Below are 25,013 nucleotides of genomic sequence, written 5' to 3' on the forward strand. Positions count from 1 at the left end.
ACCAAGTACTACATTTCAATACAACCCTTTATCAACGGGCGCAGAGTCCTGGAATTTCTTCTTTCAGTTGTTGTATACAAAAGACGGTTCAGGCTTATTGCCGTCGAATTTCAGTGAACTGCGACAGATATGGACTATTTTCTACAAATCCTAATGAGAACATTCTATTAACGTGCATGAAGTACATAAGGATATAAAGAGGTCGCCTATCAGATCACCTTCATAAGCCCGATAGTTTTTTGTTCATATATTAAATACATGTTTTCAAACTTACCTTTGAGTCTGTGTCTCTCTTGATACCATACCTGTCTCACAGCAGGAATGAGAGAGGAAGAGGAGGTAGAGGAGGGAAGCTTGAAGGAGAGCTGTGTGTCATCAGGGTGGCGTGGCTTCATGGCAGTGAGATAGGATGTGTTTCCCTGGAGCTTCCGCTGATCCGCCGTACATCCTGACGAAAAGTGCGTTCTAAGAATGCTGCATACCTTGGAAACAAGACCTTTAGACACATGAATGGATACTGAGGGCATCGTCCATATGCCCGGTGAAATTCGCCATGCAGGATCGCTATAAGAAGTCTGCGAGCGGCGATCGATGAAGAACCAAGATGGCGGCATTAGAACAAAGGAAACGGCCAGCTACTTATAGTGCCTCGACAGTGTAGCTGGTCAGGGAGCTGCCGTGACACGATCGCCTAACAGTGGCAGCACCCAACATAAGCTGCTGCACCCGCGACGGCACACACGGCTGTAGACAGCATTGCGGGAAGCTATTGGAAAAGGACAGCCGAGGGCTACATGAATCAGTCGGCTGATGAGATGCGCGCCGGGGAGACACAGAGACTGAACGGAAGACACATTGTGCACCGGTCCTCCTGCAGGATAACATTTTAGTGCATTCAGATTTGTGGCCAGCTGAAAAAGGAACGCACAGATCATGCAATCACACTGATACAAATCACATTCTAATGGAACGCATGAAGGACGCTGCCGTCAGGAATAAAAGAAACAAAACTCCCGAGAGCCCAGCGCAACAATGAAGCTGACTGAGAGAGAGGATTCACTGTGTCACGGCTTGCTTACAAAGGAGCGCGCCCACGGGCGAAGGCCATGGCAACGTTTTTGCAGAGGAACAGGAAATATAAACATATACCCCTGGACTAAATGGAAGATAGTCAGGGTGGGCTGACACACATATGAGACTCTGGCTGCGAGACACGGCTGCTGGAAGCCCATATGGGCATTGGTGGCAAAGACAACTTGCGTGGAGAACACTTGAGAGCTAGATAGCTTATACTGGAAAGCATCGTAATGGTCGGACACGAGTGGGGAAAGTGTCTATATGGCAGTGGCTATATGAAAGGCACACAGACTGCATGATGCCCCCAAGCTGTGGCTGCAAGGCGGTGCCCACTGTGAGACGACAAAAGAGGTGAAAAGATAAGTGGATACAGAGGGGAGTGGACAATAAGAAATAATAACCAAAAGGAAAAATTGTACAGGTGTTAGAACTGATATAATATTGTTTCATCCTCATTTTATATGTTGGCCTATGCCCAGTCGCTTTGCGAGGAAATCCGTATTACAAGGTCGTGACCTTAAGTGAATCAAGCCTCCATTTTAGGTTAGAGCCGCCATTTTAGTTAATTGTACAAAGTCACCCTGTGGCCTAAAATGGCCGTCTTGTGTTCTCTTGTTCTTGCTTTAACCTCTTCAACCTCCGAAGGAGAGTTAATGTCCAATCTGCCTTCAGGCTACATGTTGGGGTCATGTAGACCTTGTACTTTGTTGACCTCAGGATCAGGGGATTACTTGAATTGGCGATGTTAACCTACAAGTATACAAGAACAGTAACGCTATCCAAATACGACATGCGAGACATTTGTTTGACCTTTATTAAAGCAATGTGTTAAAAGTGTAAAGTAAAACTTAGAGAATAATAATGTTTGTTATTAAATGTATTAAAAAGTAAACCGCATGCACGAGATATGTAAATTAGGAACGAACCTGGCGTGACCCTAGCCCAGTACATGATTAACTTGAAAGAAGCTGGACATCGTTATAACAAAAATGTATAAATACGCTGATGTCCAGCTAGCAAATCCTGCTCACTGCTCACATTGAACCCTGCTGGTGGTCTCTGTGATGTATTGACGGCCAAATAGCTATTTGTGTACTTTGTTCCGTAACTGTTCAGTTTTGTAATAAAGATTCTGGGAATCTTTACAAGCCTGTGTCGGTGTATTCCTCTTTGCAAGGTGTAAAAGCCTTAATATTGTATTTTTCTGATTCCACACAGGCACCAGTGGACATCGGGACAGTGACCTGGGATTCCCCAGGGTTACACTGCGTAGAAAGGGGACCACGAGGCACGTTAAGACATCACCCCTCAATGGATAAGATACTCAGAAGCTTCCTGCATCAAACTGCCTAACCTCTGACAACAGGGGTGCGTTCGCCCTATATAGTAACACCAGATAAGCTCCCCTCACGCACAGGAGAATGACAACCAAGTAGCTCAAAGCCAAGGGAAAACAGTCTTCCATAGAGGAATTCGCCAAGGCATCGCCAACGATGCCTTGGCAGGGGCCAAGTCAAAGGGGCTGTCCGACAAGGAAGCTGGAGCCGCCGGCCGGAATGACCAACAAATACTGGATGCCATAGCTGAACTAAAGGTGTCTTGAGGGCTCAAAATTGATACAGCCATCTCTGAACTGAAGGCCTCGCTCGAATCTAAACTCAACGCAGTAAGCGTGGATGTGAATCTCTTGCGACAAGCCGTTCAGGCGCTGGTGGAACGCACAGGGAGCCTGGAGAAAGAGGTGGGTGCTAACACAAACTCCTGTACGACCAACACGACGGAGATCCACATGCTGTCGCAACAGGTGCGCAATCTAGAACACAGAGCTGAAGAAGCGGAAGAGGGCGTGCTCAGAAATAATGTACGCATCATAGGGCTCTCGAAGGCGAAGAGGGAGCAGACCCGACGGACTACGTTGAAAACATGCTGTTGTAAGAGATAACAGGTGGGGCACTCAGTAAGGGGTTCTCAGTGGAGAGAGCACACCGAACCTTGATCAAGAAACCACCACCGGGGGCCCCCCCCCGCGGCCAATCATCGCCAAAATCCTGAATTATAAAGACCGGGAAAAGGTCTTGGAACATTTCTGGAAGGGAGGAACGATAAACAGGGCCTCCGCGACCATCACCGCATACCCTGACTACACACTCCAGGTACAAAGGCACGCTTGAATTACGTGGCAGTTAAGAGGAGACTACGAGACGCAGGTTTTAAATACATGCTATTGAATCCAGCGAAGATGAAAGTGCTTCACAAGAACAAGGCCCTCTTCTTTTTTTACTCCCCGGCGGAAGTATCTACATGGCTGGATGCGAATAACTGCCCGTCGGGAGCGGAGAGCGAGACGGAGAAGTGACCCATCCCTGTCTCTTCCAGAGCCATACTGTTGGACATGTATATTTTGTGAGAGCTAGGTACAGCCTGTAAACATTAACTTTGGGGCAGAAGTTGATGTAGCAGTAAAGACTGGAAGGGGTACACTGGGCATGGGAGCAAGCTTAATATGGACTAGTCTGCATACTCTTCATGTGGACTTTTTGGACTTGAATATACATATGAGCAGCATCAGACATGAGTCATTCGTACGTGGCATACTATAAGCATTAACGTGGGTGATGCAAGGGAAACACAACCTCACCCCCAGTAGTTAGATTAGTTGAATCATCAGTCGGGTGATATCCTCCTGCGGTGTCCTGAGTACTGGCAGAGGCCAAGAACGGGCTAGATGCGGGGTAGCCTGAGATCCAGGGATGGAGCTGGGCATCGGTTGGGGAAGGTAGAGGGAGGGGTGGGAGTTGGGGAGTTTGTGTTTGGCCTGAGTTGGGGTGGGGTGGGAAGGGAGTTGGGGGGGTTTGGTGGGAAGACAGCAGTCCGGGAACAAGCTTACACCTACACACTATTGCGCATGGAACAGATGATAAGGGAGGAAAAGGGTGGGACAGGATATGGAAAAGATGGGAGATCTGAGGATAGTTACCTGGAATGTCAGGGGGCTCAATAACTATTTGAAAAGAAATAAGGTAATGATGCATTTGAAACGACAGAGGATTGATATCGCCCTGTTACAGCAGACTCACCTAACAAAAGAGAAGCAGGAAACAGTGGGGAGGAAATGGAGGGGCACCACCATAGGAGCAACATACTCGGCGTACGCCAGGGGAGTTATCACGTGGATAGCACCACATGTCCCCTTCAAACTGTACAGTCCACCATAGAGCTGGATGGGAGGATGGTACTGATAAGGGGCCTGGTGGAAAATAGAGACCTGAGTATTATCAACACGTATACCCCGAACCAAGACACAGTAGGCTATATCAAGACCTTATATAGCCAGATTAGCCCATACATGGGAGGGGCAGTTATATTGGGGGGGGGGGGACTTCAATTGCACGTTGGATCCCAAAGTGGATAGATCAGATAAGAAGGTAATGAAGCCGCCCCAGCAGCCAAGGCCCTGCAAACCCTATTGGGAGATTTTCACCTAGTAGACATATGGGAGGATGCACCACCCACAGGACAGGCAATATTCCAACTATGCAGCACCGCAGGACCTATATACACGCTGGACTATGTTTGCCACATCAGAGCCAACAGGAGAACTAGGGCGCTCAGAATACAAGGCAAGGATCCTATGGGACCACTCGCCATTGATCGTGGAGTGGCAGTATTCCCCACCCCGAGCATGGATCCCAACATGGAGACTTAGAGCGGAGGCCTTGAAAGATACAATGTTTAGAGATGGCCTGAAGAAAGAGATAGTTGAATACTTTGAAAAACAATACCAGGAGTGTGGACTCAGCTGGCACGTTATGGGAGGCATTTAAGGTAGTGGTGAGGGGAGCGGCAATATCTAAATCTAAAGGGCTGCAGGGCGAGATCACCACCGAATTACATGAAGCAGAGAAGAAATTAGAGGAAATTATGCACAAGCAAGGGCACTCCCCTGAGGAGGTCCAGACTATTAGACGGTTGCAACATGACTGTGAGGAATATTGGGGGAGATTATTATTGATTTTGAACTACAAAAAATATGTAGAAAGACAGCATGCAGGGGGAAATAAGCCGGGCAGGCTGCTGGCCTGGTTATAGAAATGTGAGACACCCAGAAAAACAATTAAAGAAATATGGGACAAAAATGGGCAAACACTCAATAGTCAGCGGGATGTAAATATATTTGTAGAATTTTACCAGCAACTGTATGCAGATACTTGTGGGGAGACAGAGGCGGATGTAATTGACACATTGGAAGACATTAGCCTTCCTAAACTGGAGACATTAGAATGGGAGAACCTAGAGGTCCCAATTACCTTAGAGGAACTGGAAACAGTGATCAAGCTTTTACCCACCAGTAAGGCCCCAGGGGGCAGACGGACTCCCTAGTGAGTTTTATAAAACGTACAGGGCGGAACTGCTCCCCCCGATGCTGAATGAAGCATTAGAAAAAGGGGTATTGCCTGAATCCCTGAGGGAGGCGACTATCAGCCCGTGGTCCCCGATGTTTATTCTGGCTCTGGAGCCCTTGGCGATATAGTTGAGGTGACATTATGGAGAAGTGGGAAGTCCTACAAAGAGTGGGCTACATCTGATATCAATGTATGCTGATGATATGCTGTTATATCTGTGATACCCTGAGGAGAATCTAGAATACGTATTAGAAGTGATGGATAGATACCCTGCGTTTTCTGGAATAACAGTGAACCCCAAGAAGTCATGTATATTTCCCCTGGGTAGGTACAAAGGGAAACCGCGGGAGGAGCTGCAGGTACTCCAAATACACTGGGAGACTGTGACATTTAGATACCTGGGGATTGATGTATACCATACGACCGAGGTTGAATATAAACTTAACACAGAGAAGTCGGTGACAAATATTGAACGCAATATGAAGTTCTGGGCCAATCTCCCCTTGACCATGATGGGGAGAGTGGCACTGTTAAAAATGGTGGCGTTACCTAGGTTGTTGCATTTCTTCGGGAGCATACCTTACATGATACCCAAGCGATTCTTTGCCAAGCTCCAAAGCCTGTGCAGGGGATTCATATGGCACAATACTAGAAATAGGATAGCACAGTGGAAATTGCAAAACCCATATGACAAGGGGGGCATTAAGTTGCCGAAGTTTGAGATTTATTTCCTAGCCAGTCAATTGCAGTACGTGGCCAGGTGTTTATCGGATGACACAACACCGGAGTCCATATTATTGAAGGCGGAATGTACCCCGTTCTTTGAATGGAATTGGTTGCCAAAACCACATCAAGGGGGCTGGGGACAAGAATGCTAGAATTGGGTGGGAAGTTATGGTAGAGAGCTTGCCAGGTGTTGCAGAACCCTGCCCCGTGTTCCCCACAGATACCGTTAGTGGCACTGTCTGGGGTGGATGAGCAACTGAGGAAGACAATCCGGAAGCATTGCGAACCAAATGGCATTGCAACGCTAGGGGATTATATGGCAGGATGGGAAGGCGATGGAATTCAACACGCTAGTAGAAAACACTGGTCTGTACTGGGGACAATATATCACTTAAACAAGATTGGTATGGATAGTGAAAGATAAATGGACAGATACAGTGCTGATTGGTCAGCCGGACACGGTCATAGAAACAATCTGTGACATGTCAGATGGAGGCCACGAGGTCTCCCGAATTTATGAACTACTCATGTCCATTGTGGGTAAAGAAGTGCTCCAGTTGAGACGGGACTGGGAGGAGGAAGCCAGGGAACCCATGGGTGACGGGCTGTGGGTGAGAGCCCAAAGGTATCACAAAAAGGTGTCTAGAAATGCGAGACTGCAGCAAATACAGCTGTATATTACTCATAGGGCGTACGTGACCCCTCAGAGGATTGCGCGATTCAAGAATGCGGGGATACAAACATGTCCTAAATGTAGAGAGGTGAATGCGGGCATGATACACATGTTCTGGGCATGCCCTGAAATACTGAGGTTCTGCAGGGAGGTGGCCCACCAATTGAATGAGAAAGAGATTAAACTGGAAGTGGAATCTTTGTGGGCATGCATGGTAGAGGGGTTTCCCAGGACGCGCAAGATGAAACATGTAAGTAAACTAAAGGACTTGGCCTACATACTGTCCAAGCGCAGAATAGCCATGGGCTGGAAAGCTAACCATAGACCGAGAGTGTAGGTGTGGTGGCGCGACCTTCAGAAATGGGTGGATGCTGAAACAGCGGTGTGGGGCGAAGCAGTTAAGAGGAGGGGAGGACCTAGGTGAGGCATTGATGGCCTGGAGGCATTTGGTGGCCGCACTATTTGAGTCGGCCCAGACCAACTCTGGAGAGGATGACTCCTTGAAAGGTGCAGAAGAGATTACACCCTTAGAGGATACAACAGTAAATGGTGAAGTGGAATAAGCTCGGAGGGAGGGGGTAGCGGGTAAACGATAAACATATCATGCTATGACTGTTTATTGTTTGGTTATTTTGGTGGATTTTGTTGTTAAAATCAATGCAATTTATTTTATTTTTTTAAACTGTGCGTCATCCACACAACACTGGAAGTGGAGATCAAGTGGGCTAGAGGGGCCAGGTAGATGTTGAAAAGCCAAGGCGAGAAGATGGAGCCCTGAGGGTCTCCGCAGGTGGAGAGTGAGATGGTGGAGAGAAAAGGGCCCAGTTGAACATGGGAAGGTCGGCCCGAGAGGAAGGATGTCAACCAATCCAGAGCCAGGTATGTGATGCCGATTTAGCAGGGTGGCATGATTGACTGTATCAAAGGCAGAGGAAATGAAAAGATGAATGAGAACGGAAGGAGAGGTGGAATGGAGATTAGGGAGCAAGTCTTCACGGGTGTTCAGGAGAGCAGTTTCCATGCCTCTAACCGCTCTGAAGCCAGACTGGTGGTTGTGGAGACAACCAACAGATTCACTGTGGTACATAAGCTGGGAGAAGGCCAGCTTCTCCAAGAGTTTGCCCAGGAAGGGTGTAATGGACATAGGGCGGTAGTTTTCCGGACAGGAAGGGACGGCAGAAGGCTTTTTGAGGAGAGGGTGCACAAGGTATTGCTTGAGAAGTGAAGGGAAGGATCCAATGCCAAAGGAGGGATTACAGAAATCGGCCAAGGCTGGTGAAGGGAGACAATGTTGTCCTTGGTAGTTCTGGAGGAGCAGGCGAGCACCTTTTTGGATGAGCCTTTCATAGTCTAGAAACCTCATCAGGTGTTATGAGAGAAAAAGAGGAGAGTAGGAGGGGAGGGGACAGTGGGACCAAGGGACTCCTGCGAGTGGGTGATGGAGTATGGGTTTGGAAGAATGTGATTTCAGTGATGTGTAAATCAGTGGTTCATGCCCCTTCCAGGCCCTGACAGGACCAAGCAGGAAATACCCTGGTCTTAACTTGCCCTCCGGTTTGGGATACCATGGCATCTAAGAGTTAATAAAAGAAATAAAGGGATGGGTGGCCTGGCGGGAGACCGATGGAGTCGTAGGACCCACGAGCTCTGCAGCCCTAATACTAGTAATAAACTTGTAGAGCTTCTTCATTTTTGTTTATCCAACAGCCTGAATACCCGTGTTGGAAACCCTTGGGAGAGAATGGGAAAAGTTTGGCTGGTGGGAACGCTGCCCAAGCGGTATACAAACATGATTTCCCCAGGAAGGAAAGGCTGCTATGGCAGGATGGCTTCTGGAAGATGAGCTAGTGAGACCGGCCATACAGAGCCTGTTAACAGGAGGTAACCTCTGTGACGCTGCACTTCACCCTCTGATGCACTGAGCAATGATTGAGATATTTCTTGCAAACGACATTTGTGCATGATAGGCTGCCTGTTTGGCTTAATTGCAGTGATTATGTTAGCCTGAGTGGCTCAAGAGACTTGCAACGGCCAAGCCCTGGAGCGAGCGGGGCTGAAAGCAGCGACCCGGATGCTGAATTATACTGCCCAAAGCTGAGGCTAGTTATGGTGTGAGGTGACTGCTGAGCTGACTGCTCCTGGTTTAAGGGACTACTGTACGGTTGCTGTGGATTAGTCTGGAGGAATTTGCTGCAGTACAGAGTTGATTGGGGGCTTGATTGGCACAAGGGCTGACTTCAAAGCGCAACTACAGGTAGGGTGAAATCGGAAGTTGGCACCGGAGTAGATGCACCTGAACCTTTCTGTTTCACACACTGTTAGGATCTTTATTTACAGCACATTTGGCAATGGGCATGTTCTTGTTACGAGGCCTGTGGGAAACATCTTAATCTGCTGGTGGTTGCAGGTTTGGAGGAGGGGTACAGCCTTTGCGAAAGGCTGGCGGGGTGTTAACAATCGTACCTTCTCTCTATGGATGTATGTTTTTGTCACTGCTGATATAACAACTCAGCCTGGAGAAGCTTGCACCTCGCAGTGACTGTTGCAAATTTACTATTCCATATTTCTTTATAATTTCATCTGTGTTCCCCCCCAGCCCCCACCGTCCACTTGTTCCTTCAAGCTCTAATTCAGTCTCACATCTGGAAATGGATGCACAGCTAAACACCAAAGGTGATATTACATGCCTGCTCCAATACATTCAATAGGAAATGGTAACCACCTTGCAGGAACTGAAAGGATCCTTCCAAGAGCTAGCCCATAATGTCCAGCAAACTGAATGCAGATTGGTGGATCTGGAAACTTCCTTTTGCGACCAGACCAACACCGTTGAGCAATTGGAGCATAGGGTAGCTGCTCTGGAGCCCCACAGTCTCCTCTGATGAAAAGCAGGGAGACAAAGAGAATCGTTCACGGAGGAACAATATTCGCATCAGAGGGATTCTTGGGGTTGTAACGGATTAAGAACTGGAGGCCTATGTCCGAGATGTCACCCTCGACTGACAGTGTATTCTACTGCGCCAAAACCTCTTCCCAGATATCCTGGCGAGTTTTCATTGTTTTTTTAAAGCAAGGAGCTCATCCCCCAGAAAACTAGTACATAGTGCAGGGTTCTGTTAAGAGGTAATACCCTGCTTCGGTTTCAAGACCTGGCACAAATGGAGACTGATGAAACTGCTCTCCCAATGGCTGACTAGCAAAAGAATTCAATATAGGTGGGCGTACCCATTTCACCTGATGGCATACAGCACCAATTTGCCTTATTGCAAGCAGCAATTAAGGTTTTATAGATCCCAAGCGGTGAAATGCAGCTACCTCAGGACATTGAACGGAATGCCTTTTCAACTGACTGGTCTAAGGTACACTCGAGGAGAGAAAGGTGTAAAGATTGCAGACGACCCTCAATGGACAGAGGGGAAAGAAGCAGTGATTCGAAGGAGCCTACATGACAGACTAGATTACTGCCTTCTGTGATGGGGAGTCTAATATACTGTGTTCTGATGAGTGCCTCCTCATAGTTATTATGGTTATATTTCTGTGATTCTGATGACGTTCCATTAAGTTGCATGTTTGTATTTAACTGAAAATTGATAGGGCCCTTGCCCCTATTCAGGTTTTTTTGACCTGATGAATACCTCGAACAGGGTTAATTTATTTTTCCCTTGTTTGTTTGTGCATCCCATACAGTGCTGTTTGATTAATGGTAGACCATGGTTGACATGTGATGACGCAGGTGTAAGTGGCGATTTTAATATGCTGGACAGGGTTGACTGGCTGGGGGGTGGAATTATCTCGAATTACTCAGTGAAAGGCTAGTTTGCAGTAATGAATACGATGTGCTGAATTATTCTGGTTGGCTGATATAAAGGTAGTCTAATTGTAAAGTTCAGGGGCTGAATTCCCTGAGGAACCGGAAGAGTGTGCTCTCTAAATTGGTGGGGTTAAAAGTGGATCTAGTGCTACTAAAGGAAACCCATCTGTTAAAGAAAGATTGGTCAAGGTGGGTTCCCCACCAATCTTTTGCTTCTTCTCAAAATAAAGCAGGAGTTGCAATCTTGATCAATTGCTCTCTCCGTTTTGAAAAAAATTAGGTGGTCTCCATATTCGAGTTGGGGTGAAATATCTGACCTTAGTTTCCATTTATGGCCCGAACCAGCATCATTATAGTTTGTATGCTCAGGTATTCCCTCATATTGCTCAATTCCAGCAGGGGGAGCTTGCTGTTGGTGCTGATTTTAATGTCATACTTGATTGTGGGGTAGATAGATCAGGCCCAGCCACTGTGTCTGAGGTAGCGAACCCTTTCCCTTAAAAAAAGCCATGGAAGACCTATAGTTTGTGGATGCTTGGAGAACGTTGTACCCCCGATTACGAGATTGTACTCATTTTTCACATGTCCATCATAGTTATTGTAGGATTGATTAATTATTGGTATTTTCCCCTTATCCTAGCGATCACCTCTGCTACTATAGAGTTGACATTGGCATCAGATCACTCTCCTATTACACTACAGATTGATGCATTTGGCGTGGGAATTAGGAAAGCCACATTTTGGAAATTGAATGATTCCCTATTGGCAGATGTAGCTTATTGTACTATCATCTCAGAAAGGATTAACCAATATGTTTGGGATAATCTGACTGGGGATGTCCCTGTGGCCACTGTTTGGGACACCTTTAAACCCACTTTGCAGGGTGGACTCATCAGTTTGGCCTTGACACGAAACAAATGTTAGAAGCTGGAGGCTGAAGGGAGAATTCGGAATTGGGAAACCCGATATAAGACGGATGGATCTAGGAAGACGTATAGACAGCTACATGTCTCAAGGGTGGAACTGAAGGCACTATGGGCAGATGATATTTCTCATGAACTGCTTTGAAACCAGACATTTCTATTTTAGTGCCTCCGATAGGGCACCACAGATTTTAGCGTACACACTGAAAACCCAGAGAAATAGTAATACAATTGTCCGATTACAGGATGAATCAGGTGGCCTACATGAAGATGAACTCACAAAAATGCAAATCCTATCGCACTATTATGCAAAATTGTTTACAGCTGAGACACTTAATGAGGCTCACCAGGGTGATTTTATTCAAGATGCACCCTTCCTTCTGATCTTGGGAGACAATAGACGGATGTTGGAAAATCCTTTAACAGTTGAGGAAGTCTCCAGGCTATGCTCACACTTCACAGCAGTACTCCCCTAGCCCGGATGGCTTCTCAGCCTGATTCTATAAAACATTCTTGGGAATATTATCCCCTCGTTTGGCAAGGCTATTGAATACTTTTACGAACACAGGGGCTACTACATTGATAGGCAAACCAGGCAAAGATCTTGCGTAAAGTTCCTCTTATAGACCTTTTGCTGTCCTCAATTATGATTCTCGGATTTATTCAAAATGTTAGCTGCTTGTTTAACAGCTGTGCTCCCAGGAGTGGTGAATAAATATCAAACAAGGTTTGTTCCGGGGTGCCAAACACACGATAACATTCATAGGACAATTGATTTGTGGTGTGGGTGAGAGATAACAAACAGGAAATGGCCATTCTTTCTTTCAACGCTCGAAAAGCATTTGACAGAGTGGATTGGGTATATCTTTCGATGGTACTAGAAGGGTTTGGTTTTGGTCCTGTCTTCATTAAAGTATTAGCTAATTTTGTACTTCCGCCTACGCAGATAAAATTCAATGGGGCATCATCGGAACCTGTCAGCCTACAAAGGGGGACCAGTCAATAATGTCAGCTGTCCCCATAATTGTTCGCTCTATCTATGAAACCTCTAACACGATTGGTCTGCTATTCTGTAGACATTCAGTCTCAAAATCGCTGGGTTCCAACATAATGTTGCTTTATAAGCAAGTGACCATCTCTTTTACATGAGAACTTCCCAAATCTCCTTACCTCACATAGTCTCCCTTTTGGAAAGGTTTAATCGGGTCTCAGTATTCAGAATTCATTTTACAAAGTATATTATACTAAATGTTTCGGATATGCCTGAGCAAGTATAAATTGAGGAGTGCTTTCGCATTTCAATGGGCTTCACACACTCTGAAATATTTGGGTATTCACCCAACTATATACGCCCAATATTCCTCCTTGCATCAACCAAACAAGATTTTGCTCAATGGGGTAAATGTCAAATCTCGTGGCTAGGCAGAGTGATAGTGATTAAATGGCTTTGCTGCCTCGGTTGTTGTATATTTTCCAGGCTCTTCCAATATGGATTCTGAAGGCTGTGCTTGAAGATCTTCAGTCTCACACTTTTAGGGTCATATGGGCTAAAGAAATTCCCCAGAATCACTAGGCGTACGCTTATGGCAGCAAAGGCAATTGGAGGTTTGGCATTACCGGGTATCAAAAACTATTTATATACAGCCCAAATAACCCCTTTTTTGGAGAATAGGGAGGCAGCACAAAATTTTAAACATTGGGTGGATATTGAGCAGGGTATGATTGGGTTTCCCTTACATGATTGATGTTGGTGCTCCCCTGCGGTGAGAAAGTGTGAAGGGCAATTGCTTACTCCGACTAGAGGAACGTTTGACGACTGGCATAATGGCTGCCTTGTCTCAGGCACAAGGAGAAGTGCCTCGGATATTTCGGATTTATTGGGAGGGTGAGCTCCCAATAACCTCAAGAGGTTGGTGGTACCCCAGGTTCACAGGCCCTTCCTGCTGCAGTTGGCGCATGAGGTGCCCTTGGATGGTCATCTTGGTACCAAGAAGACTAAGCAGAGGCTCTCTGCCCATTTCTACTGACCCCGGATGGGAGTAGAAGTGGAGTCCCACTGCAGGACCTGCCCAACTTGTCAGTTGTCTGGCAAGATTGGAGGCAGTGTCATTGCCCCACTGCAGTCATTGCCAGTGGTTGGCAACACCGTTTGAGAGGGTGGGCATCAACATTGTCAGTCCTCTTGACCCTCCCACGTCAGGTGGACATCGGTTCATCCTGGTCTTGGTCGATCATGCCACTAGGTACCCTGAGGCTATACCCCTTCGGACTGTTACTGCCAAGGTGGTTGCCAGGGCTCTCCTGGGCATTTTCACCCGTGTTGGATTCCCTAAGGATGTTGTCTCTGATAGAGGATCCAACTTCATGTCGAGTTACATGAAAACCATGTTGAAAGAGTGTGGGGTAACCTATAAGTTCTCCACCTCTTACCATCCTCAGACCAATGGTCTGGTTGAGAGATTTAACAAAACTCTCAAGGGCATGCTAGGCGCTTTGGAAGAGCCCCTAAGGAAGAAGTGGGATCTTCTCCTGCCATGCCTGCTGTTTGCTTACAGAGAGGTACCTCAAAAGGGTGTTGGTTTCAGCCCCTTTGAGTTACTCTTTGGACATCCCGTGAGGGGGCCCCTTGCCTTAATCAGAGAAGATTTGGAGGCCACCCCACCAGGTCCCGCCAAGCAAGTAGGGGACTATGTGTTAGGCCTCAGACGGAGGATGACACGGATGATGGGTCAGGCAACAGTGAATCTCAAGGCCAGCCAGGAATTGAATAAGTACTGGCATGACCTTAAAGCATCGCAAGTGGATTGGACTCCGGGGCAGGAGGTCCTTGTGATGGAGCCTACCAAGCCTCGGCCTTTGGCAGATAAATGGACTGGACCCTTCAGGATAATCTCCAAGATGGGCGAAGTCAATTATCTGGTTGACATGGGAGCCTCTGGGGTAGCCCCTCAGGTATTCCATGTTAACAGGCTCAAGCCTTTCCACAGGCGAGCGGAAGTCTCATTTCTCTTGCTAGCTTCAGAGCAGGAAGAGGATTAGAGTGAGCCCCTTCCTGATTTGCTGCATCGCAACCCTCAGGATGGCTCCGTGGAGGGAGTACATCTCTCTCCCGATCTGATGACAGAGCAGCAGAAGGCCTGCAGGGCTTTGCTCCGGCAGTATGCCTCTCTGTTCTCACTGACACCAGGCCTTACACCGTGGTGTAGGCACGGTATTGACGCTGGTGACAGTGTGCCTGTCAAAAACAGGTGCTACCGTATGTCAGATACTGTAAAGACCCACATCCAGGCTGAGATCGCCAAGATGTTGGATCTGGGTGTTATTGAATCCTCAACCAGTCCCTGGTCTAGTCCAGTGGTCCTTGTCCACAAGACAAGTTCCCAGGCTGGTACCAACGATTGGAGGTTCTGTGTGGACTACTGAGGAGTCAATGCCGTCACCAAAACTGACAAGCACCCATTGCCCAGGGCTGATGAGCTTGTGTACACCATAGGTGCTGCCAAATTTGTGAGCACCTTCGACCTTACCTCAGGCTATTGGCAAATAGCTCTGACGGACCATGCCAAGGAAAAGATGGTGTTCTCAACACCTGAGGGACTCTACCATTTTAGGGTCATGCCTTTTGGGTTGAAGAATGCCCCTGCCACCTTTCAGAGATTGGTCAACCATGCACTCAGTGGGCTGGAAGCCTTTTGTATGGCTTACTTAGACGACATTGCCGTCTACCGTTCCACCTGGGAAGAGCATTTGACGCATCTGGATAAGGTGTTGCAGGCCTTGAAAAGGGCTAACCTCACTATAAAGGCCACCAAGTGCCAGATAGCTCAGGGGAAAGCCACATATCTTGGTCATGAGGTAGGAGGGGGTCAAATCCAACCTCTCCCCAGTAAAGTACAGGACGTACATGACTGGGAGACTCCCGCTACTCAAACCCAGGTGAGAGCCTTTTTGGGCCTCATTGGGTATTATCGCAATTTCATGGCAGACTATAGAACCATAGCTGCACCCCTGACAGCTCTGACTTCACCCAAACAGCCTAGGAAGGTTAATTGGACTGAAGACTGTCAGAGGGCCTTTGATGGCTTGAAAGAAAGTCTGTGTAGGGCACCTGTGTTGTGTGTGCCCGATTACAGCAAGCCCTTTATCGTTCAAACTGACGACTACGACACCGGAATTGGAGCTGTCTTGTCCCAGTTAGATGACAAAGGAAGAGAACATCCGATCATATTCATCAGTAGACAACTTAAGGGTAGGGAACTTAGGTGGGCTACTGTTGAAAAGGAATGTTTTAGTATAGTTTGGAGCCTTAGGCGTTTTAGGCTCTACCTTACCGGGTCTACCTTCAATGTCCAAACCGATCATAAGCCCCTGAAGTGGCTTATGCAGATGAAGGGTGAAAACCCGAAACTGCTCAGGTGGTCCATTAGCCTGCAAGGGCTAGACTTCACCATTGAGCACAGACCATGGAAGAGTCACGATAATGCAGGTGGCCTTTCCAGAAGGTATGTTGGCCGTCTGGATGAGGGTGTCTATCTCGTGGGAGATTAGGCACCCTAACCTCAGTCTGGGGTGGGCGACTGTGATGCTGGAAATGCATCGGAGGGACAGGGCCTTCGTATCCTTGTCCTTTACTGCTTTTTATCGTGTGTTCTGTCGTGTTTTCCGTGCAGGAGTTCATGTGGGACTCCTAGCAATGCAGCTCCTTTGGTTTGGTGAACAGACCCTTGGAGTACCCTTATGGCCCCCATGGGTAGGGGTGCAACCCTGTGCCCCTAGTGTATGTTTTTGGGCAGCTGTGTGTGACCCACAGAGCAGGGTTCGGGCTGGTAGCAGCTCCGTGCTGAATTGGCTGGTGCCCTGAGCGTTCTCCATTTTGGGATGCCCAGGCCATGTCATTTAATCGGTAGATTCCTGATAAATGGCCCCCATGGCCTCTTGCCTTCCATCGCCTGTTACCTTGATCTTCCCGAAGTCCCGGGAAGCCCTGACTCTGTCCCTTCCCCCTGACTGGCTGTTGGGTGGAAATTCCATATATGGTAGTGTGGGGAAGTGCTGACCAGACTGGCTGGAGCCTTCTCAACGACCGTATGTTGTGGGTAAGCCTGTGGGTGGGACCTGGGTGAATGGAGTGTGTGACAAATACGCATTCTATGTTGTGGGTGTCTAGTATCTGCTGTTTGACACAATGACTGAGACAGCCCTGCCCGAATCCGGTATGAATGCAGTGTGGAGTACTTGTTGTGAGTGTCTGGAGAGAAGTGAATGGCCTGAATGGCCTGAATGCACTGTGTGCCTGATTGGCTACCTGCCTGCCTGAATGCCCTTAGTCGTGATTGGATGCTTGAGTATGACCCAGCTTAATGAACGGGAGATCAACAGTATATCTGGGGACCTCTCACTGCTAGGAATCATGTTCAGAAGCTGAAGTCCACTACGACGAGTAACTGGAGTAACTGACGCTTGACCTTGAAGCCCTGCTGGATGAAAAGAATTGCTGTTGCCCTCCTTCACAATCTGAAAGCTGCTGTGCCTCCAAGGACTGACCCAGAGAGGACCTTGTAAGGTGCCCTCTTCATGAGCTACGAGGGACCATCGTGCACCAGCTGATCTTTGCCTAAGCTCCCTGGTAGACAGACCTTCGACAGGCTGCCGACCCGATACGGGGACTGCTGCGGAATCACAAAGAGAAGGGCCCGGACTGTTGTCCGCCACTGTCGGCGACCGCCGTCGCCGACCGGAGCCGCCGTGCTCCCGTTTGCCTAAGAACTTTCGAATCCAAGGACGCTCTCGTCCGCATCGTCGCCGCTGTATCCTGCTGGAGAAGGCCTGACCGTCGACGCGCCGAGGAGCATACGCGGTACGTTTCCAGCAACCCAAAGACCACAGAGACGCCGACGACTCGACGCCCTTGCTGGGCCACAGTTCTTCAAACTCTTTGCGGTCCAGAACTATCAACACCGAAGTGCCCCGCACACCTCTTCCTTGCAGGATGTTTACACTTCCCCATCAACGAGTACCGCTAGGAACGACACGGCCACTTCACCGTCGTAGCTCGGCCTGTTCTCCATCAGACGTTCGACGACCCGTGACTCCTGCCTTAAAGGGAGGGCACTCAAGAAGGGCCGCCGATTCCCCGACAAGGAACGCTACAATGCCAGGTACTTTGGGGTTGCAGAACTATTGGGAAGTCTAGTGCGAACAATATATGGACTGGGCTTGTGATACATCTTTGCTTTACAGGTTGCCCAGGTGGGAGGGATCTCCACACAGAACTGTGTCTAGGTATCGGGACCAGTAGTCTGCCAATTGTTCAACCATCTTGCTTTCCTTCCTCTCTCTACTGCTGGTTTCTTCTTTATTGATCTGTGTGACATTTTGACCGTATAGTTGATGCACTTTAATGAGATCTAATAATCGTTCTGGTACCACTTTAGAACTGTATATATTTACCATTGTTGATTTTCCGAGCACACAGTGCGTTATCGTGATATTTTATATACCTTTGAATATTAATTATATAAAGACTGTGTTTTAACTGATACAGTGTGCGGACATTCCTTTTTGGGTGCTTGGGGACTACACTGTACTTAAGAACCAGCCTGCATCACCTCCTGAGAAGCTAGGCCTTGATTGCTCGACCACGTACCAATAATAGAGAATCTTGGCTCGGGTCCTCTGTGCCTCTCCTCTACCATATAAAGAGCGGAAGTAAAGACACCCCTCTCCGGCGTCTTTACACAGGGGTCTTGTAAAATCCTCTGTACAGTCAAAAGTCTTTGACCGACAGATGATTGTGAAGCTAAGGGAAATGAATCCTGCTTGGTGAAATTAGCGCTTGAACAATTTTGCAAAGGTTGGCAAGAGTGAACCCAGTGGAGGGATACTAACAAAAAGGGGCGAAGCTTGAAGTCCCATGAACAGTGTATTGACAGGAGTAAACCTGACCGAGGGATGTCCACAGTGAACTGTTTGAATGGGCATTAAGATTCGTGAATGCAAGGAACATTGTAAGACCAGGGGAAGTGGATTGTCCCCCTTGGCAATTGAATCCGAGCCCAACAGAGGGAGATCCCGAAAGAAAGGCCTGAGCCCGATTGAGGGAAGCCTAGGGGTCCGAGCCCGACCGAGGGAGATCCAGGGATGGAAAGTCATCACCCAAAGTCCATTTGGAAAGGAACTTTTTGTTTTTTTTAATACATCAGGCCCTCGAAGGCAAGAGACTTTTTATTGAAAAGAGACTTAACCATCGAAGAACCAGATGGCTGTTACGGAACTGTTAGCTCGTTCTGGGAAAGTTCAAGTGTGTGCTGTACTCACAAGATCCACCTTGTCCCATGCTCAAAATGTGGGGAAGGGAGACCCCTGTCAATCCTATCCTGACTTATTATTTGTGAACACTTTTCTTTATTTAAAACCCTATCCCACACTCTTTCTGTAATTAGTTGTAAGGATTTGGCAATAGTTTTTTAAAATTTAGTATAGGCCTTTTACTTTGACAAGATGCCACAATAACTGCCTTATTTTTCATTTGAAGGTCGAAGCTTGCTCCCATCTTAGATTTAGGTTTAAGTTAGGTGTTCTTCCACCCTGCATTTACAGTTTAATAAACACCCTTGAGCTGTGATCACTTGTGTCTGTCTTTACTGTTGCCACCATGAGTTCCTTACAACGCACACATGTTCAACAAAAAGGTATAACTTCAACAAAAGTTCCAAATGGATAATGTTCACAGTTCCAGGGATTGGTTCCCTTCCCCAGGTTTCTCTCCACTAAAGCAAATGTTCAAAGGATTAACCAAGTTCTTTATAGCCCAAGAGGATAACCCCCCCTCCTCTTGGTGTTGCAATCCACTCCAGGGAGAAATGACTCCCTTCCCCAAGTCTTTCCCACCTTAAATGTAATCAATTCAAAATCCCAAGGGCATGAATCTTCTTTGGGATTCTCTTTTTCAAGGTATCACAACTTGCTTGCGAGTCCCAGAATCGCAACACACCTGGTATACTCTCCTGACAGGTTCTGTCATGTATATTCAATGCTAAGTCCTAAGGGCATGAGTCTTCCTTGTAGGTTCTCTTTTCAAGATGACGTTCAATGTATAATCCTAAGGGTATGAGTCTTCCTTAGGATTTATATTTTCGCACAAATTAGGATGCAGGCCCAGACTCGCAAGACACCTGCTATACTCCCCTGCCAGGCTCTTGTCTATAGGTTCTTATGGGTGTGAATCCCAGATCCGCAGTTTGCCTAATATACTCTCCTGCAAGGACTTTTACATTCATCTTCTTCACTTTGCATGCGTGTCCCAGACTCGCACAGTTTTAGTCCTCAGCCTTTTCCAGATTTGTTCCATGTATTGGATCCATGACCCTCAGCTTGTCAGATTGTGGCTTTCTTTCCACTCGTGAAAGCCTTTCACTATTTCAGTCAATTCCTCTTTTGCTTCCCTGTCTTTGCGGCTTTTGCTGTGAACCACCCTGGCGTCCCACCTCCTCCCACTGGGCTCACCGGTTTGCTGTGGTCGGTTCGGCGATTCACGCTGCTCGGCTGATGCTGCTCGCCAACGGTTGTGTGGCGCGTCCCGCTCGCTCTTCGAGGCTCGACTGAGTCCTGGTGTCCTCTGCCAGTCTTTCGCTGTCTCCGGCCTCACGTTGCCTAACCGCCAGTTCTCTGCCATACAGAGAACGACAGTCCCTGCAGTCCTTCTCGTTTGGGTAGCACCTCGCCGGCTTCTCATTCTCTGTCTGGTCTCGCCTGTAACACAGCTCTTCTCAGGCCTTTGCTCTACCTGATGGCTGGTACCTGTCCTTGCCAGCGTCTCGCTCTTCCTTCAACTGTCAGGTTTTTAAATATCCTGTTATTGCACGCTTCTCTGCAACAACTAGAGCGTATTGTTGGCTTCTGTGCTCTAGGGATCTTCACAATGCCATTCCTCTTCTTCGTCCCAGTATTTTCAAAGTATTCATATACACAGGATTGATAGTCAGTTCTTGTCATTCTATCTGTTATATTTTTGAAGGAAGCTGTCAACAAGTTTTGCAAGTTGTTAAAGGGAGTTATCACAATATGCCATTATCCCAGCATCCATCTTGAAGAACCTCCCCGCAGAAAATCTCTTTCCCTACCAGGAGATAATCAACAGCTCCCTAAAGGAAGGCAACTTCTCATCGCCCCAAAAACCAGGGCAAATCCTCCCTCTAATCAAGAAACCCACTCTTGATCCTGACTACGTAGGTAACTATTGCCCATCTTCCCTTCCTATGTAAGATCGAGAAAGCAGTAGCCGCAGAACTGTAGCAGCACATCGAGACCAACAATCTCCTCCAAATCTACCAATCCGGGTTCACACCCAGATGCAGCAACCATACAGTTGGTTGACTACGCCGTCAACATCCTTGATGACGGCCACCCCTGCCTCCTGGTTCTACTCGACCTCTCGGATGCTTTTGACACAGTAGACCTCCAGGCGCTTATGGACCCACCTACATTGGTGCATGGGGATCAGCAACCTTGTCCTACGCTGGTTTAAGTCCTACCTTGCCAACCGCTAGCAGTTTGTTCAGATGGACTCCTCTAGATCGCCAATGCTACCCGTCACCTGTGGAGTCCTGCAGGGTTCCATCCTTTCCCCAGTGATCTTCAATCTATACATGGAGCCACTGGGAGCCCTCCGAGCCACACACAACATCCACATCCATGACGACACACAGCTATACCTAAAGATCGACTCCATCAAGGACATCCATAGGCTCAAAACCTACCTCTCGCTAATCCAATCTTGGATGTCCAGTGCACACTTGAAGCTCAACCCCTCCAAGATCGAATTCCTACTCCTCACCAACAACACCGAACACCCAAATATACAGACCTGGCAACCATGAACTCCGAGGGCTTCACACCTGAGCTCACCTCCTGCGCCAAGTCCCTCGGGTTCCAAATCGACAAACGCCTCTCCTTCAAGAAACAGATAGCTAAGAAGACAGCTTGGTATCGGCTCTCCCTCCTGCGTAAAGTCAAGCCCTTTCTTCCTTTCTTCCTTTCTTCCTTTCTTCCTTTCTTCCTTTCTTCCTTTCTTCCTTTCTTCCTTTCTTCCTTTCTTCCTTTCTTCCTTTCTTCCTTTCTTCCTTTCTTCCTTACTTCCTTTCTTTCTTCCTTCCTTCCTTCCTTCCCTCTGGACAGCTTTAGATCAACCGGGTAAGCACTGGTCCTATCCCACCTGGATGGGTGCTAAGCACTCCTAGAAGGCCTCCCGTCGTCCTCCCTAGTGCCCCTGAGAAATGTCGTACACATGGCTGCACGCCTCATCAAGGGTCTACCCAGATACGACCAGATTAACCAAGCCCCTTATCGACCTTCATTGGCTCCCACTGCACGCACAAATCACCTTCAAATCTTGCTGCATCATCTAGAAGGCAGTCATCCTCAAGTCACCCATCTCCAGTGGACAGTGCACCACCAGAAGCCAGGACACGTGCAGACTTGAAATCTGCTGCTGCAAAAAGGAAAGGACCAGAAAACAAGCCTTCTCTGACTACACCCCAAGACTATGGACCTCCTTCCGTCGGCATCAGATTCGCCCCCACGCTCCTACAATTCAGAAAATAACTCAAGACCCGCCTCTTCAAGGACTCTCTCTGCCTCAACGCCTAGGCCATTACATCACCTCTCGCGCCACATGACTTGCTAGATGCCACCCACCCCCCTCGTCCCCGCCACGCAGTACTTCTGTACCCTTCCTCTGCGTCCCTCTGTATCTGACCCCCCGCTTTTATCTGTTCTGTTGTTAACGCTGAAAAGCCCTCCATTATGCATCTATACTGTTGTATGCCTCTGTAAAGCGCTTCTTTATGTATCTGTACTGTTGTATACATCTGTAAAGTGCTCTGTTGCGTCGCGAAGCTAGGTCTGCACTCAATAAATACCATAATAATAAAATATGCCATTAAGGCACTAGGAATGGAGGGGATACCCCTAAAAGGGAAAGGGAGATACCATGTCTCTTCTGATGCCTGTTCCTCCCCCTTAGGATCGCCTGCCCCCATGTGATCCTCCCCTACAAATCCACCCTCAGGGTCCGGATCGGGTAGCGGCTGCCGTTCCCTGGCCACTTGAGCAGAGACTACCTCGGGGAGAGAAGTGATGACTTCATCAGATTCATCAAAGTACTAAACGTACCAAGAAATGTCAGGGAGTAATCCCCGCCAATAGTCAACATATACAAAGTGCCAGCATTAAGAAGAAGAGTGGATAAAGTCTTAACTCTTGTTTGCAAACCCTTGGAAGGAAGTAAAGATACTTAGAAAAACTTCTACAAAGAACTATCCAATACTCTTCCAGATCAACCAGGTGAAGGAAGTCATTCTCCTGGACCAACGGTATTTGGTAAATCTGACCTTTTAGCAGAAGATTGCTGTTAGGTCAGCTTAAGACTGGACCGCGCACCAGGAGAAGGGAGCCATTCTCCTGGTGGTTTTGATAAGATGTTTGGCTTTGAGACCAAGAATAAGGCCATGGTTCATTGTTGATCTATTTGCTAGGAATTAAGTCTCAATGTTTTTGCATGCTTATTGGAATACAACGTGAGTAATATTTAGCACAGAGCCTTGCAGGAAAACTTTTGTCTGAAAATAAATTTAAGTCTAGCGTAAAAAAAAAAGTTCATTCAATCCTTTTTGGTTTATTTTATAGTGATAGGGATAGAGTAATTGGTTTGGACAGAGGACGGTATGTTGGTTTTTGACTTACATCCTGATGAGCACCCAAGTTGATCTGTGTTGAGCTAGGGAAATCCCCTCTATAAATAGGGAGAGGTAGGTTCTTTATTTTGATTAAAAGTTTATAACCAAAAGGATACCACCTTGTCAGCCTCCTTACTCCATCATGCCACAATACAGTAAGTAGGATTAGGATTTGTGGAAAACTTCATTAGATCATGCCATCATAGTCATACACACAATACCCTAGAAGGAGTTCCCGCTCACTAAATACTTATTTCGATATCTGTAAGAGCTCTTTAGATTTAGGCAAATACCATTCTAGTTTGAAAAAGGAGGACTGAATGTATAGTTGATGGCAGATGATTACTGTCACCCTGTCAACTCTAGCTCTGCTCAAAGACAGTACATTGTTTAACTGGAAGCAACATTTTAATTAGAACTCTTCTGCCCTGACCATGCTACGTTGCATACACAAATACAATAGAAATATGCTGAAGGAATAGTGAGAAAACGGCACTCACCCAGACCTTATAGCTAAATTGTAGTTTTTAGGATTATATCAGTAGGGATTTAGGTCTTGTCCTCGGGAGGGAAATTCTGTTTTTAGTATTGAACTGGTTTAACCATCTGATTAGCTACCTCACATGTTCTGCCAAAATGCAACCAGTGAGGGAAAATACAGTGGTAGTTTTCTGTGACAATGTTCATAGCTATTTTTATACTAGGGTTTTTTTAAGTCATCTACTAGAATAGAGGATGTACAACATGGGATTGTATACGATCATTAGTAGCCAACAATTCTGTTTGTAATTCTGCTTTTCAAAGATTAACTTTGTTGTTATGGTTGTTTTCAAAGGATAATTCCAGATGTGGCTGATCTAAAAATAAAGCGAGAGAAAATTACAAAGCAAGATGTAAGCTTCATGAAAAAGGTACATTGTGTTGAAGTTATTTTTAAAAGCCATATTAAAGTATAACTTGAGCATGTAACTGTTGATAAGAAAGAATGGATCAAGCATATGCCAGCAATGAATTCCAATGTTTACATGTTTTATGCTATACTGGGGGTTTATATGAAGATCTTTTCAACAGTTCTTACAGAACAGTCTATAGTCGCTATATCTAGTTTTCTATAGCCATGATCGTCTGAAATTAGTCCTAACCTTTTCAGTAAAATAAAATGAGACCGATTCCTGCAACATTTCTACAGCTGCAAGTACATTTGAAAGTAGAAAATTCTGCAAATTCCCCTAATTGTCAGAACTCTGAAAATGCCCACTTTGCAGGGAGCCTAAAACTGCTAAACACAGTTCCCTTGGGTTGTGTAAAAAATATGGACGATCCAAATTTCAGGTTCACACTACACAATACTTCAGGTGACCAGGGTAACATCCAGACGGGCCATCTAGTGTGTACCTGGAGTTTCTTTAATCCAACTGTGCAATGTGACTAACTTGCATCTAGGAGGCTACAGGGTGGGACCAGGGGGTTAGCCTGTGACTCAGGGATCGCTACCCATTCCATGATGTAGGCACCATGAAGTTTTGCCATGAGTAAAATCCAAAGAATCAGCCCAGCAGCTTTTGGAAGGTGTTGCTGGAGTGAACTGTGCGGCCAAACAGATTCCAAAATGGTGGACGTATCCTTGGTAGTCTCGAGTAACAGAGCCATGGACCCACTTCACTA

General features: G+C 47.0%; 1 protein-coding gene across 4 annotated transcripts in view; it reads left to right on the top strand.

Annotated features, from left to right (window-relative positions):
- Positions 1-25,013, top strand: part of EFR3A (EFR3 homolog A) — a 1,818,520-nt gene that overhangs the window by 1,235,032 nt on the left and 558,475 nt on the right. For all 4 annotated transcript variants that reach the window (XM_069621641.1, XM_069621640.1, XM_069621642.1 and 1 more), the window contains one exon: positions 24,184-24,259. In XM_069621641.1, coding sequence (XP_069477742.1) covers positions 24,184-24,259 — 76 coding nt within the window. The remainder of the gene's footprint in view (positions 1-24,183; positions 24,260-25,013) is intronic.

Source organism: Ambystoma mexicanum, chromosome 5q (genome assembly GCF_040938575.1).
Source record: "Ambystoma mexicanum isolate Mex_15411 chromosome 5q, UKY_AmexF1_1, whole genome shotgun sequence".
NCBI classification, from domain to species: domain Eukaryota; kingdom Metazoa; phylum Chordata; class Amphibia; order Caudata; family Ambystomatidae; genus Ambystoma; species Ambystoma mexicanum.